At 34.0% G+C, this 17,690-nt stretch overlaps 1 protein-coding gene across 1 annotated transcript; it reads left to right on the top strand.

Annotated features, from left to right (window-relative positions):
* The first annotated feature begins 4,822 nt into the window (after nucleotides 1-4,822).
* Nucleotides 4,823-6,584, top strand: LOC143566854 (L-ascorbate peroxidase, cytosolic-like). Its single transcript, XM_077053435.1, has 8 exons — nucleotides 4,823-4,941; nucleotides 5,058-5,232; nucleotides 5,317-5,382; nucleotides 5,831-5,879; nucleotides 5,971-6,056; nucleotides 6,164-6,243; nucleotides 6,335-6,437; nucleotides 6,522-6,584. Exons 1-8 carry the CDS (start codon nucleotides 4,823-4,825, stop codon nucleotides 6,582-6,584), a joined length of 741 nt encoding a protein of 246 aa, XP_076909550.1.
* The last annotated feature ends 11,106 nt before the right edge of the window (nucleotides 6,585-17,690 follow it).

The following is a 17,690-nucleotide window of genomic DNA, read 5'->3' as shown; positions in this document are numbered from 1 at the left end:
AAACAAAGGTGCAAAAGACAGAGTCCGCAACAATAACAGATATTTAATTATTAATGAAGATGCATATTAAAAATTTATGCTTTCATTTATATAGAACAAAGCAAGCTGCTCAATAATAACTAATAAGAATACAGACACAAATACAAATAGCACAAATTGATGCTTAAAATAATGCAAGTTCATCTTATTTATCAATTAGCTTAGATCAGACACACTCACCTAATCCCAAACAAAATCTCAAGTCAATAAAGTTTCAGCAAAAAAAAAACAATAATTTATACTGTTCAGCAGCCAACTTCATAGACAGTACACATTGATATTAATCCAATCAATAACACAGATTATTAAATTACATAAGCATAAGCTATTCCCCCAAATCTAATCCATAAAACCCTATGTATCCATAAATCCACAACTGATTCAATCAAACTCATCCAATTAACCAAATAGAAAGTAAATCGAATCGTAATACTCTTATAAATCAAATCCACAACTAACTTTTCATCGATCAAAGTCATATAAACCAGCATCGATGTAAACTAACCATGGCATACAGACAATTAACAATCGATTAGCATTAAACTAGAACAATAAAAGCGATTAAAACGACGACGTTGAAGCAAATTAATAATAATAATAAAATTAGGGATCTAAAATCGAAAGAATAAATAGATCTGATTGATCGACTGATGAATTGAGATTGAAGACTTACAAACAGTAGAAGGCAAACGGATCAACGAAACAGAGAGAGAGTAGATGAAGAGAGAGGATGTGAGAGAGAGAGAGAGAGAGAGAGAACCACAAAGCCTAATTGAAATGAAAGAGAGAGGCGATCGTATACGGATGTATGTATGTATGTATGTATGTATGTATGTATGTATGTGTGTATGTGTTTGTTTTTTAAGCTTATTCTTTCTCTGTTTTTCTATTTCTATTTTTTGTATTATTATTATTATGATTGTTATTTCTATATATATATATTATTTTATTATTATGATATAATTATGTTATTTATATACTTGATTTTATATACTTTGTGCCCTGATTTGGATGAATTTACGATATGGTGTGGCCCGGTTTTTGTCGAGCATCATGGAAGGCTTTGGGTTGGGCATGATTACTACAAGAATTTATTAAATAATCACATTTCATAATGTTTTTTTTAAGCTTGTAGAACAAGAATTAGGTGAAATAGGATGCTCATTTCATGGATCATTGGTTTCGTCCTGTTATAACTATAAGGTTTTTAGACATTTGATCGGTAAGAGTGTGGAGTATGAGAAGTGATGCATACACTTTTGGTATAATATTATGAGTGTTATTTGTTGTTTATCTTGATATTGCGCCGATAATGATGCATGTGTGTAGTGCCTGCATGAGGTTTCTTGTGTATATCTATGTTTTTAGGGACTTGTGTTATGTGTCGAAGTCGTATCTCTCTACATTATTTATTATGGGATTTTAAGTTGATTATTTAAGGTTATATGTCTTTTTAGCATATGTAATTGAAGCGGTCCAAGAAGAGGAAGGGGGTTTGATACGATCCTATTATTATTATTATTATTTAAGTTTATCTTTTATTTAGTTTCTTTATTATAGTCAAATTATGTTTCCTTATTGTTGATCTTTTTTCTATTTTTATGTATTTGTTTCCTATATATTGTAATCTCATTTAAGAATAATAATAAGAATTAATTATTATTTTTTGTCTATTTTCTCTTCTTTTCTTGTGTTTTTGGGAGATTGACGGTTGTCTCGAATAAACCGTAACAATTGGTGCTTTCATTGAGACTTAGCCAACATGGCTTTGGAAGAACTATTGTGGGAACATCCATTATTACCTCGTTTCATTGGATCTAATCCCGCCCTATGGATCTCTCAAGCTAAACGATATTTTCTCTTTTACGTGATCTATAGCGACGAGCGGTTTCCCTATGCCATTGAATCCTTCGATGATGAACCATTCTGGTGGTTCGATGGTTGGCTTCAGAGTTCAAACTTCCTCACCTGGGATGATTTTCACTACATCAATGCTTACTCAATTCCACGCTAGTTCTGTTAGTGTAATTGCCAAGTTTGATCATGAAACCATTAAGGAGGAAGTTACTCAATGATTGGGGATATGACCTTAGGTGGGTATGTAACTGGTAAATATAAGCAACAAAACGGTAATTTTATGGTTAATAAAGATGCCAATCAAATTTACAACAATGCAATTAGCTCGTGCTCGTTGGCAATGACATCATTAAAAGGTGCAATAAGGCAACCCGTGTTGCGCCCCTTGTGGTGGTCCGTTGACATTGGGCCAAATAACACCGGAAGACTCGAATGGTGGCCACTATGGTGCTACGTTGAGACTTCCCCATTTATCGTTGTACGATTCAAGTGGCGACCACCATGGCAATAGCATTCCGTCCTTGAGGACAAGGACGTTTTCAAGGGGTCGGGAATTGATACGATCCTATTATTATTATTATTATTTAAGTTTGTCTTTTATTTACTTTCCTTATTATAGTTAAATTATGTTTCCTTATTGTTGATCTTTTTTCTATTTTTATGTCTTTGTTTCCCGTTTTATGAATATTTGTGGATAATTAAATACTCAAAACTCATTCAAAATTGGTACCAGGTACCATCTCATACGTCGAAAATCAGTTTAAAGCTTTTAACAAGTCTTGAGTCAACATCAAATATTTTATACAATAAGCAGCCCCCACCCAAAACAATGAATGGTTTATAGTCAAAGTCAAATACTTATTAGTGATCACCCCATTATAAAAGAAGACTTGTTTAAATCCAACTCTTCAGTGAATGAAAATCGCCTGTTTTGATAAATTATTGGAATTTTGTAGAGTTTTAATTTTAGTTTATAATTTAAAGAGAAACGACATATTATTAGTGAGATTTTTTTTTAACGGCCGGTTCGGAGCCCTTAAGCTCCTTTAAGTGACTTCAATTCCGGGGAAAAACCACCCGCCCGAAGGCCAACTGATGGTAAAACTCGAACACCCTCATGATCGAACTAAAGATCACAAAAATCCCAGTCTTCCTCATTAACACCATCCGGTTATTTTTATTGATCACATCAAGAAAACATATTCAAAACATGAGATGACAAATTCCTATCGCATATTTGTGGAATTGATTATTTGAAAGAAATAAACTCTGCTAGGGTCGTTGAACTTAGAGGTGCAAATACTTGTCAATTAATCTAATTGAAACTAGTTTGAACCCGAACCAAAACCGTTTTTTGCACCACTAGTTGAACCTTTTTTTAAAAAAACTAGTTTTCCTTAGAGGTGGTACTGGTTAGGAACCGGTTCTGGGTATGGTCGGGTTTTCGACTGGTTTTGCCTGGTATTTGGCCGAGTCGGGTTTGGGTTTTGGATGGGTAGGTGTGGAACTGGTTATGGCGTGTCCGGTTTGGTTTCGAGTCGGGGCCCGATTTCTATGAGAAACTGGAACCTGGTTCGTACTCGTGGATCGGGTATACCGGGTCGGGTCTGGAACCGGGCTCTATGCCATATCTAGCCTTCCCAAATCCCAATTGCCCAGCTGTCCCGACTTGATTCAGCCAAGCCCACTATTGCAGCCCATTTTCTTTTCAGTTAATTCCTATTGAGGGCTTCTTTAGATTTTATTTCAAGGCCCATATAATCCCAAGCAATCTATTTGCTTTTTATTCCCGGGACAAAACAAACATTGGATTTTATGTTATTTCTAGGCCCATAAAAATCCCAGTCATCAATATATTTAATTCTGTTCAATGTTCATTGCAAAAAGGTTCTATTTTTAAAAAAGACCTATTTTTACTAGTCATAGTCCTTTGAAATCTATGAACCGATCATGTGGCTATCGAGTAATTAGATATTTTACAGGCCAAGCATGAATATTGAAATATGATTTTAAAATGATGAATTTCAGCTGAATAATTTAAATTCATGAACCCAAATAACTTTTCATTGGATTTGTGTGTAAAAGTGTTTTACGCGCGCTGACGTACACAATTGTAATTAAAAGAGATCAAACATGTAATCTATGAAGACACGGTCCACGAGCTATAAAATCGGTTAAAAGATGAACATGATTTTGATAATTTTATCACACAAATTTTTAGTTCTCTATGTTTTACCTATTATCGTGAGTCAAAACTTTTTGATGTTTATAGTTATTGTAAGTGTGACTGTAAGTCTGTAAGTTAACTAGAAATTACATTAGGAATGCTGAATTTAATTGAACCGAACAAAAAACGCACAAAGCTTAAAACATCAAAGTGAGCATAACTCCAACCGTAATAAATAAGTTAAAACATCCCATTTTAATTCACTCATTTATACATCCAAACCGTCAACCCAAAGTTCAAGTTAATCTTGTCCGTCAATTAAGTCCAGTTCACACAACTTCATAATCCAACGGCTCACAATATTCACGTCAAAACCTCCCAACTGAAACCCCCTTGACTATAAAATGGTAAGAGTTTGTGAGAAATGTCATCTCACTCACTCTTTGAGCTATACTTTTGCATTCATATATCAACTAACCGGTAAGTCAATCTTTCTCTAATTGATCGTTTAATACGAAACAAATCGAAGCTTCGATTGATTCACGAATCATGATTTCCCCATGAATCGTTTAATACGACCATTTTTGTTTACATTTTTTAAATATTTCTTTTAAGCATTTAGATATCTTTTTGGATACACATTCGGATATTGAAATTCACTATCCAAAATTTTCGAACACCTGAAACTCCGGATATCCGAATGTTAACACCCTTGAGGCCATACTACATTGATGTTTGATTTTCTGGAAGATTGAGAAGATGGCGAAGATCTTTCCGAACCTAGCTGAGGAGCACAAGCTCGCTGTCGATCAAGCCAAGAATGAGCTCAGAGCCTTCATCACCGAGAAGCAATGTGCTCCTCTCATGCTCCGACTCGCGTAAGATTAAACTGGATTTTTAATTATTATTGCTTTTGAGATGACTGTTTATGAAAGTATGAAACTCTTCAAGTTATCATTAGATTCATGATGTTGATACTAATATTAATATTCAGATTTCACTCTGCCGCTACATTCGATGTGAAGACGAGGACCGGAGGTCCGTTTGGAACGTTGAGGCATAAAGAAGAGCAAATCCATGGCCCTAATGTTGGACTTAACATTGCTGTTGATATGCTAGAGCCATTGAAACAACGTTTCCCGCTTGTTTCATTTGCTGATTTTTATATGGTAGTTACGATTATAATATAATGTAATTATATGAAATTATAAAGTTATATTGTGGATTAACATTAATCTATTATTTTTATATAGCTGGCTGGTATTGTTGCGGTTGAAAGCACCGGTGGACCATTGATTACATTTCATCCTGGGAGGCTGGTATATGTTGAACTGACATTGTTTGACTGACTGGTTTTTACTGGTGATGCAACCTAGTTCACTTGTTGGACTGGCCGGCTTAGTTAAGAATATTTTCTTGATGAGAATATTTTAAAACATATGTATATAAAAAAAATATCATTGTTATTTTTTATTTACTTTTTAAATACTTCTTTTTATTCGCTCGATCCAATAAAAATTGTATGGTGTTTAAATTTTGTGTAGTATGCAAATAATTTTTAAAACAATCATGACATCATCCCGTTTTATATCCGTTTCAATTGTTTTGACCAATGAGTCGATATTATGATCTGCTGGGTTTTCAAAAGATCGGTGTAGTTTATTTACTTATTAACCTTTGCTAATACAAATTGCTTTATTCCTAATTATATATAATTACTTTTTCTTAATTATAATTGATTTAATTTATTAATTTTCATTCTTCAAGGACAAGGATGCCCCCGCTCCAGATGGTCGCCTTCCTTTTCCTAGCCATGGTTTGTGAATAAACTTAAAAGTTTATAAAAATTGATTATATTTGGATTTTAAAAGTGACTGCCATTAATACTTTATATTTATCTATTTTAGGTCCAAACGAGTTAAGGAACATTTTTGTGAACACCATGGGTCTCACCGACCAAGATATTGTTGCTCTCTCCGGTGGTCATACCTTGGTTGGTTTCCATTTACATATAAATATTTATAAAGAACAAAATCCTAGATAAAACATGTTTTGATATGCTATCCAACCTGCTTATTTTAGCACGTTTACTTGTTTTAGGGATCTTCCCACAAGGACCGATCCGGACAAGATGGATCGTGGACATCCAACCCGATGGTGTTTGATAATAGTTACTTCAAGTGAGTTTTATTTCAAAATTTCGGTATGCCATGCTAAGAAAAGTTACACTATTTATGATTATTAAGTATTGGCTTATTGGTCACGTAACAGAGAAATCTTAGCTGGTGAGAAGGCCGGGTTGATTCAGCTACCTTCTGATAAGGCACTTGTTACAGACCCTGCTTTTCGACCTCTTGTCGAGAAATTTGCTGCAGTAAGTACATGTTTTTATTATTAAATTATAAAAATATGAGCTTTACAAAACTAATACCATAATATTCTTTGTTTACAATGATAGGATCAAAATGCTTTCTTTCAAGCTTTTGCAGAGTCCTACACGAAGCTTAGCGAGTTAGGGTAAGCTTTGCAAATAAAATCTATGCTATTGCATGCTGTTAAATAAAATTTAACTATTTGTTATTTGGCAGATTTGTTGATAATTAGGGAGGCGGACATGCTACATCCTCGTTCATGATTTCTTTTGTTTTTACTTAGTAAACAATAATATTGAAGTACAACTTGGTTTATGGTACTTATGAATAATGGTCACTTCTCTTTGTGTGACGCAAAGTATGATGGTCATTATTTGTAACTTATACATATACATGTTTAAACACACTATTAGCAAGTAAATTATAACAAATATGAACCTATAGAGAGCTAGGTGACTAGAACATCTAAGACATGACATTACTATATATATACAATTATCAGCCATGACTAATACTCTTAAGGGATGACTCTTACAATATCACGCCTAGTCACCTACATCTATAGTTTTTAATAGGGTAAATAACATAAAAAACCAACATACTTTTTGTTTTCTCTCCTTAAAGTCCTTCAACAATTTTTTGCACGGTAAAGTCCATCAACATGTTAAATTTGAACAAAAATGTGGCATAGCTTATAAAAACAACATGTAACTGATTTTTTCAATTAGATATAGGGAAAAGTGAATATAGGGCTAGACATCTAAGTTATATATGAAACCTATTAAAACCCACGTCATTTTGGTTAAATATAACTAAAAAAAGTAAAATAATCAAGACTCGTTTAACTCCAACAAGTTGCATATTGTGTTGGTGTCTTCTTCGTCTATCCTCTATTGCCATATGAACAGGTTACATAACTCCATTTTTGTCTCACAAATTCACAAATGTGAAAACCTCTTTTTTCTTATTTAGGTTGAGGCTTCTCATTCATAACGCATAACACAGTGTTAAATATCCACGAAGGCTAGAAGAAAAAAATCCTAGAAAAGACCGAAAGTGCATAACATTTTTGAAAACTAATGAATGAATGCAATAGTTCATCATCAGGGCACATTTTTTTGCTTTAGTTATCCCCAATCAAATACAAAAAATTATGATCATAAAACACACAAAAACACATATACACATGTTCGATCTATACATGAACATTTCCATTGCAAAATTGAGGATTCGTAGTAGGTTTAATATGTCAGAATTGCCAACCGTAAGAAGGAAGATTATTAGAAAAAACAAAAATTATGTTGGTTTTTTTATAGTATTTGCCCTCCCCAATATACCAAATACTCAAAAGTGTTTGTTCCATCTTCAGAAGGAAACTAAGAAAGCTATGTTTATTTCTAATATAGAGCTGATGTGGTTGGCCCAACCAGGTCAATAACCACCTCAAGTTGTGTTATCTTTTGATGAAGTTAAGACATGTTGCCTCAATCTCTAATTTTTTTTATCTTGCGTGCATTATACACTCACTAAACACTATATTAACAAAAATAATACTTGGGTAGTGTTTGTTATGAAGGAATGAAAGGTGGAATGTAATAAGTCTTTCCAAATGAATAAAAAAAACATGTTTAGTTACCATGTGTGAATGGAATAGATCATTCCACATGGAATGAAACTCCTTCCATTTTTAGGATTTTCATTCCTTTGGATATAAGTGTTTTTTTTTCATTCATTCAAGTAATGAAAAAGTCAAAAGAGTCAACAATCATTATTACTATTATAAAGTTATAATTATATTATAATTATTATTATTTTCCAATTATAGTTATATTATTAATATTAATTATTATATAATCATCATTATTGTTTTGTATATTATAATATAACTATTATTATATTAGAACTATTACTACATTATCAATATATATTTTTTTAAATTTGATGAGTTAACATTCACAACGCATCTACGGTTTAACGATCTCGTTTTAGTACGAGGGTCCTAAAAATAGTTATTACGAATATTCATTAATTATTAATTTTATTTATTTTTATTTTTATTTATTTTTTATTATTATTATTAATAAAAATATTAATAATAATAAAGTGATTAATCATTCCATTCTTAAATGATAATCAAACATGACAATGGAATGGTAATGAATCCATTTCATTACTTTGTCCATTCCATTCCCACATCCATTCCATTCTCTCATCTATTTCATTACCCCGTACCAAACATACACTTGGTTTTGAGTAAAGGTGAGACAAAAGTAGAATAACACATCCAAGAGGATGCAATTCTATTTTTTTGTCCAATATAACAAGAAAAAGTTAAGATATATAAAAAGGGAGTAAATTAAGAAATATAATGATATAAATATTTAACAAAATTGCATATACATTGAAATTGAAAAGCCCACTTTATAATTACAAGTCTTTGTACGCCATGTCGCCATGACGCCATTGCACCTTTGCATAATCGCACCAATTGACCATACAATGCTTGCTACTTTAGAACTCCTTCCTCATGTTTTTCATGCAATTATGTTTAGATAATTCATACTTTTCGGAATCCACTTTGTTTGGTATCAATAATTCGTTTGGACATCCGTGTTATTTAGTAATTTATTTGTATATCTCAAAACTGGTTTAAGAATTTAATTTTAGAAAGATGAAAGGAGTGATCATAAAATATTAATATATACAAGTGGTATAACCAAACTTGATTGGCGGGATGTTTGGCAACCTTCGCACCAGTAAATGCTCAATTAGAAAGAGGTTTCAGTAGTTAAGAGACTTTGAGCCAGTAAAGTATTGAGTACATCAATGTGGGTGGTGAGCTGGTGATTGGTAGTGGGTCGAGGAGGTGGAACGTGAGTGTTAGATTGGCTTATTGAGTGTTACAAACACATGCAAATGAACAAAGAGGTAAAATTTTCATTTAGCATCATTTTGAAGCTTCATGGGTAAAAGGTTTGTCGACTGATTCAAAGGTGTCAATACTAAACACACATGATGGTGATTGATTCAAAAACAGACACATAATGAAATCACTAAGGGACTACTAAGCAACCCTGACCTTGTAGCTCTTTTATGGCGACTCAATAGATTAGTTGCGTAATTATATTCAATTACAATGTTTTTGTTTTGTTGAATTAGCTGCCCTCTTATACTTTTTACCAAACAATAAGGTTTCATGCGTTGCTCCATACTTTTTTGGGCTCCATGCTCTCAATTTTATTAGGATAAAAAAGGGATATTGGCATCACTATTATGCATAATTGATTATAAGTAGGGGTGGCAATTTTGACCTAAACCATTTTAAATGGGTTAATTTAGGTTGTTTTAAAAATTAAATGGATTGGTTTGGGTCAAAGATTTTAACTAAATAGGTCAAAATGGGTCATTTGAAATTTCATCTTTTATTTTCGGGTCAAAATGGGTCGATGTGGGTTAGTGTTCTAAGGAAACGTGGCATGTTTTGGATTGTATGGGTTCCGCATGAGACAGATTTCGGCACGAAACGGGTTTGAGATTGGAACGGATTCGGCTCAGGTTTCAAGCCAACACGAGTTTTCACACAGGACGTGCTCGGTTTTGGTTTCTTTTGGTCGATTCCGGACTCGTTTTTGTCCACTTTTTTAGTTTCGTTTTTGTTCGGTTTCAATATTTTTAGTTTCGTTTTGATCGATTTTTTTTATTTCGATTGATTTGGTTCGGTTATGGCTTTTTGTTTCATTTACGTCGATTTTTCGGTTTCGGTTCGATTTCTCGGTGGTTTTTTTTAATGGAACGAGGACGACGGAGGAAACATTTTTTTTTTTTACTTTTTTTGTTTTTGATTTATATTTTGAGTTATAATATTTTTATTATTTTTTTTTAATATTTTCATAAGGGGTTTTTATCTTAATAGAAAATTCCTCAGAAAATTTTTTTTAAAAAATAATAAAAAAATCATAACTCAAAATACAAATAAAAAACAAAAATGTTTCCACCGCTATTCTCGTTCCAAAAAAAAACCCCGAACTCGTTTCGACCCCAACCTATTCTGACCCAAACCAAAACAACCCTATTTTTAGTTGAACCATTCTGACCCAAACTCGTTTTAACCCATGACCCATTTGACCCAATCCAACCTGATTGCCACCTCTAATTATAAGGATGCTTACGACCAAGTTCGGCTGATTTCAAAAGGATTTACGGGCCCACATTATAACTACGGATTTTGGAAAAACTAAACTGAACAGACCTTGTCGGTTGCGTAGGGTGGACAAGCCAAAGCAGTTTGCTTGAGCCAGATTTTTTTAAACACAGAATCATACAATTAGATCTAGTAAAATGGTAGACACTAAGAAAAACAAATTGAACATCTTACCTTCGAATTATTACAAGGTGTATGAAAATAAAACTTGAAAAAAATAAACTTAAGTGCACGAAATTATCTATATGCAATAATTAAAATTACTTATATGTATTATAATTGTTGAAAATTTCTATATGTGAATTTTTAAAATTATTTTTTTACTATAGTTATGTAGATTAAAATTAACTTTGTTTACCATGCCGCTTAGTTGGTACAGTATATATCAGCTTTAACCATGAAATGAACCATAAAACACGACTTTTAAACAGTAAACTGTAAGCCAACCCGTGTTACTCTAACCAACCAAACTGGCCAATTTATCTCAATTTTCGTGGTCGGTTGTTTTCAATGTTTTTTTAACGTCCTCTATTACCATGAACTATTTCTTTATATAAATTGGATATCTTTAATTTAGACACATGGTTTAACGCATTCCATTGGTCTAAAGGCATACCGATCTTCGAATTCATGGACTAGAAATCTTCCAATTATTCTGTCTGATCTTACTTTTTTGTGTTTCTAATTAAAATTTGTTGGCATCTTGCTCTAAAACAAGATCAGACACAATCTAATGCCGAAGGTGCTATGCTATGAGTTGAAAGTCAGATACCAACAACTGATCTTTAAAGCCTGACACCATATGTTTATACTCAACATCAAGATTCATGTATAATTTTATGAAAGATTTCAACTTTTTTTTGTTAATCAAATATATGGATCCTCTATTAGATAGTTTAATGCAGTAGTTGTTAGGACCTTAAAAAACCGTTGAGATTTCCTAAATCTTCCAACCCAAACTAAATCAGATGAGTTAGGGACTGAACTAGTTAGGTTTACGGTTTGAAACCGATTGTGTAAATCGAACTGTTGTGATATAAATTTTTTTAAATCTACATAATCAAAATAAAGTAATGTAAGCTTTTCATGTATAGAAATTTAACAATTGTAACACCAATAAGAATTTGAATTATTATACACGTGTATTGTTTAAATGATTACGTGCTCTTAACTTTTTTTCGTAAACCCTTTAATACTTGTGGATAAAACGCTTGTTTCTCTTTTTCCCTAAAAAGCAGGTCCAAGACAACAACCTGCCAGAACCGACGTGGGTGCGACTGACCAAACCCTAGTTTCTCTAAGAACCATCGTCACCGGTTCGACCAAAACATCATGTCAAGACGAGCCGAATTGAACCGTGAACATCCCTACCATTGTTGGTTGTCAACATTATAGTTAAAATTCAATCAAAACGAGACCAATTCCAACTGAATGCATAACTCATTATAACAACTCATTCATATTTGATAGCTAGTTATTATTGATCGCTCAATTCTTACTAATAAATAAGCCCCTAATGATGGTTCAATTCTTACTTATATCCAAGGAAGCATTCATATGTACTAAAGGAACGATTCTACCAACTAGGCATATCGAAAGGAAGCTTTTGAGGTTCTTAGACAAGCTCTAAAGGCTTTTAGAGTGTATGCGATGTGGCCAGGCAAGGATGGTGTGTTGGGGCAGCTAATGACAGGTGCGACGATTGTAAGTGATTAGAGATTTCTTTTTCCCTGAAAAAATTCTTTAACATTTTATAAACTGTTGAGTTTTTTTTATGTTAAAGAATTCAAGGGAATTAATTCCAAATGGAATTGAGATTCCAATTCCAACTGATTCTACAAACTAAACATATTAAAAATCAGAATTTAAATTTCAAGGTTAATGAATTTCAGTCTTTTTTTGCAATTTGCACAACAGAGTTAAAAGAACGAAACCAATCATGACTTTCATTCAAATATATGACGTTAATTCTTTTGATGACACAATGTTAATGCATATAATATCATGTCAATATTCGGGTATCGGCTTATAATTAAAATTATAATTTAAACATGTTAGACACTCGTATATTACACGGGCTGAATAAATGCCATATTAAATAAATGCTCATCCCTAAACACGTGACCATGAATATATATATATATATTAATTAGATATAAATTAAAGAGATGATTTCTAAAGAAATCCTAATAATTGTTGCAAACTGTCCACGAAGGTTCTTCCCAACACGCCATATTGTGGATTTTGGTAGCTAAAAGGAAATATAGATATTTAAATGGAAACAATATAGTTGTTTTAAGTGTGAAACTTGAGTGGATATTTACATCAATTTAGGCTTTTGGGAATCTAATAAAGTCATTTTTTGTAGGTTCATTGAACCTTTAGATTTTGTCCAAATCTGCTGGCTCTTTTTCCTTTTCCTTTAAACACCCAAACAACCATTTGTAATTTCATCGGTCTTTTCCGGTTTACTAAAAGTAGACTTTTTTTTGTTCGTCCAGTTATTTTCCTTTTTTTTTTTGAAAATAGAATATATTAAGACCATGCGTATCTTCTGGCGTTCACATATAATTTTTTGATTTAGTGTAGGTGTCATGACAAACTTAATTGATAGTGATCGAATTTGCGTCAAGCCGTCGCCGCAGCGCTGCGGGCTTCAAACCTAGCATTTTATTAAAAGCAAAAATAGCTTCTCACAAATCCCAATCCAAAGACCCCCTTCTACTCCTTTGCTTTACCTTATGAAAAGACGATGTCTTAATTTCATTAATCACGACTGCTACCAAGAACTCTTTTCCATTAAATGTTCTTCTATTTCTTGATTTCTAAAGCACTTAATATGTAACCGCAAAATAACTTGAACGGCATAGCACTCTTCCTTGTCCTGTCATTTATCTAGTAACCAAACTGATGCACAATAAAACTAACATTATCTAGTTAAACAAATAGGGTTAGCCGATCTATTCCGGTTTTAGAAACAATGTTAAAGATGTAGTTACTATTCCCAAATATAGCCATAGGTCGAAGATCGTTGACCATAGAATGCATTTAATTAAGTCAAGGCTAACTCGGTCAAAATACACCCGCTAGGATTTGGTCATACCAAAATAAATGAGCATTTTTTAAGTGTAATATCTTGCTTCTATTTTTTTTTTCTTTTTAAAGTGTCAATATCTGTCCAATGTATCACACAATTTTTCTTTTTAAAGTGTCAATATCTGTCCAATGAAATTTTGTTGTTTAAAAAAAATAAAATAAAAATGACTTGATTGATGTCTAATTGACATTCAGTTTCGTTTAAAGCATTCATGTTTTTTTGCTTGATTTACACTTAAATATCATAATTTGTTAACAGATATTATTTAAAGATTTATTTCTTATTAAAGTACGAAGTAAAAGCATTAGGAGAACGGGAAGTGGTTGTTGGGTTTATGGAGGCTTAATTGGGCCGGGTTAAAAGACATTTTTTGTGGCGGACTAATTAAATTAAAGACTAGTGGCAGGCCTGGCCCATTTATTTAATTAAAGCCCATTATTAGTTTTTTTGGGGATTAAGTTGTAAACCCTAGATAGTTCTCTATTTATATTCGTTGTGTACTTGTAATTCCTCAACACGAGTGAGGCAGCGGCAATAATAAAAGTATTCTGGTTGCAGCCCGTGGAGGTAGGGCAGCCGACCGAACCACGTAAATCTCGCGTGTTCATCTTCGTTTATATTTTCTCTTGCAGCATTATTGTGCTTGTGTGTGTTTTGCAATACCTGAATCCCTAACAAGTGGTATCAAGAGCCGAGGTTACGGTTACACACGGACGAAACACGATCGCAAGAGAAAATAGTTGGTTGGTCTAGGGTATAAGGCCGGCAGATCCTAGCCGCCTACCACCCGTTAGTCGACAGTTTGTTTAAAGGTACCTCCATAATTTTACATCAAATAAGGAAATAAATATATTGCGGTTTGCAATATTTCTTTGTTTTTTGTTTCGTTATTTGTGATTTACAATTCCACTGCCAACAAGAAATAGTATTCTGCTTTGGTCATTGTTCACAAATTGTGAATTTTGGATTATAATATACTATTGCATCATCGATCAATAATTGCAAGCTGCTATCTTTCTTATCAATTGTAAGCATACATTGACAGAAACCAAAGTAATTTTATTACTTTGTACTTTAATCATCTTTTAATCAGAAAGAAACCGGGAACAGGTTTTTGTTTCTAGTTGGTTTCAGTTTCTGATTATTGATTAGGTTTGTGGTTGGTTCGTGAGTTTGCCACGGGTTTTGATCATCGGGATTTGGCGGTTGTCGGGCAGTTTAGCCGAGTGGTTTTGTGGTGATTTTTGGGGGTTATTTTGTTTGTCCGAGATTATTTTTCTTGATATTGTTACCTATATCCAAAGTTGGGAATTCTTAGTTTAAGTTAATGGCTAAGAATGGGAAACTTCAGATTGAGAAGTTTGATGGTAAAGACTTTGGTTGGTGGAAAATGCAAATGGAGGATTTGCTGGTTCAGAAAGATTTGGACATGGTATTGGGTGAAAGACCAGAGAAGATACAACCAGACGAGTGGGAAACTTTGGATAAGAAAGCCAAGGCAGTTATTAGATTGTCGTTATCGAAGGATGTTGCGTTCAACATCTTGAAGGAAACCACCGTGCGTGGGATAATGAATGCATTGTCTAATATGTACGAGAAGCCTTCGGCAGCTAATAAGGTTTTTCTGATTCGTGAACTGGTAAATACAAAGATGAAATAAGGAAGTTCAGTTACAGTAACAACTTTAACTCAATTTTGTTAAGACTTGGGTAAGTCAGTATCAAATTCGAGGATGAGGTTCAAGCTCTACTACTTTTATCGTCCTTGCCTGATAGCTGGTCAGGGACTGTTACAGCGATTACTAGTTCTACCAGTGAGTTCACTTTTGATGGGATTCGGGATCTTATTCTAGGCAAAGACGTCAGACGAAGAAATTCAGGTGAATCATCAGGTGATTTAATGCATGTTGGCAGAGGAAGGAAAAATAACAAAGGTACTGGGAGCGGGAACGGAAAAGGAGTCAGTCTAGGACTCGGAAGGATGTGGTATGTTGGAACTGCAACGAGGCGGGACATTTTAGGAATCAGTGTCCTAATAAAAAGAATGAAAAGAAAGAAGTCAACACAGCGAAAAAAATACTCAAAGGACGAGGCTTTAGTTCTTAGTGTTGAGGGTAATGTTGATTTCTCGGTCATGGATTATGGTGCTTCATTTCATGCTACCCACGGCAGTGAAGCATTGCAGAATTTGAAAGAAGGTGATTTTGGTAAGGTTAAACTGGCGAACAATGATGTTCTTGATGTTACGGGTATGGGTGACATGAATTTAGTTACTTCAGCCGGTTCATGGACCTTGAAGGATGTCAGAGTGATTCCAAGCTTAAAGAAAAAGTTGATTTTTGTTGGGCAGTTGGATGAATAGGGACATGAGGTTAAATTTGGGAACGGGCAGTGGAAAGTTGTTAAGGGAAATCTTGTCATAGCTCGAGGAAGAAAGAAGGGTTCGTTGTATATGGTCAGTTTATCGTCTGAGGGATTGACCGACCCAGTTCAGAAGAAGACCAAAGTCCAGTTCACAGAGTCTGATGGGCAGAAGAAGGTTTGTTTTGCAGGAGATAAACCCAGAGCCACAGGTCAGATTCAGGTTGAACTTGCTAGAAGAGGTTCAGATAAACTAGTCAGGGGTTTTCGTGGCAGTGGGAGTAGGGCTGGCAATTTATACACGAGACACGAATACACGACACGTACCTATACGACTTTAACAGGTAACGGTAAGGCCTTAACAGGTTTCGTGTACTAAACAGGTAGACACGAATTTACCTGTTAATTTTCGTGTCTAAACAGGTAAAATACCTGTTTACCTGTAAGTACCTGGTTAGATTTTTATAATTAAATATATATATATATATATATATATATAATATTATAATTATAAACTATTATTATCCATTTATCCCCAAACCCTAACTCCCGTTTCCACTTTCACTTTTCCACTTTCACGTTTCCAAACCCTAACTCACTTCTCCATCGCCGCCACCACTTCTCCGACCAAACCTCTCTTCGCCCGCCTCTCTTCTCCGGTGATTCCTCTGCCACCACTTCTTAGCCGGCACCACTTCCTCACCGAACTTTCTCAGTTTCTCCTCTCCGTTGTCAGAGCTGCCGCCGCCCGCCGGTGCTTCCTTTTACTTAGTAATGTTGCTTGATAAAACTATATGAATATGCCCAATTGTCCATATGATTAATATGACTAATTGACTATACTTATTTTGTGTGTAGGTTTGATTGTTTGCTTGCTTGGAATTGAAGATTTGAGAAGAAAGACCAATTGGAGCTTGGAAGTTTGGAACTTGATGTTGTTTGATTAGAATTCGAATGCTTTATTTTAAGACTTTTATGAACTTTCAACGACTTTTGTTTGCTTGTTATTGTTTGCTTATATGGTTTTTTGTCTTAAAATTGTTAAGGATCATGGATTTATGTTTTATTTTAAGACTTTTATGAACTTTTGACGACTTTTATTTCCCTAAACAGGTTGTCAAATATATGTTACTAAACAGCTCTTATCGTGTATTATCGTGTATTACAGGTATTAACAGGTTCGTGTTCGTGTTCGTGTTCGTGTTTAGGATACAGGTACACGAAAAGTTTTCGTGTCGTGTACAGGTATACCCATTTCGTGTTCGTATCTTATCGTGTACGGGTATACACGATATGTCAGCCCTAAGTGGGAGCACTGGCAGTCAGTCAGTCAAAGTTTTAGCCAGAGTTACCAGATAGTGGGTTAAGAGAACCAATATTTCAGCGGTTAAAGTCTCTCCAAAAGATTACCTGCTTAATATGGAGAGTGTTGTTTGTTCTCAAGGTATTCCAGGTTTCGGCAGTGCGTGTAAGTGGGAGCCGGTAAGGACAGAGAACGAGTCAGTGGCAGTTGTAACCATGACTGATGTGTTAGAGCTCGGGGGAGCTTCAACGTGCCTTCAGGTTAACTGATGAAAAGGCAGATGCAACCAGGAAA

The sequence above is a fragment of the Bidens hawaiensis genome, unplaced genomic scaffold, assembly GCF_021521415.1.
Source record: "Bidens hawaiensis isolate Kalapana, Puna unplaced genomic scaffold, B.hawaiensis_p1.1 tig00023055_1, whole genome shotgun sequence".
Lineage (NCBI taxonomy): Eukaryota > Viridiplantae > Streptophyta > Magnoliopsida > Asterales > Asteraceae > Bidens > Bidens hawaiensis.
Note: the sequence above shows the minus strand (reverse complement) of the source record. Positions and strands in the feature narration are given on the sequence as shown.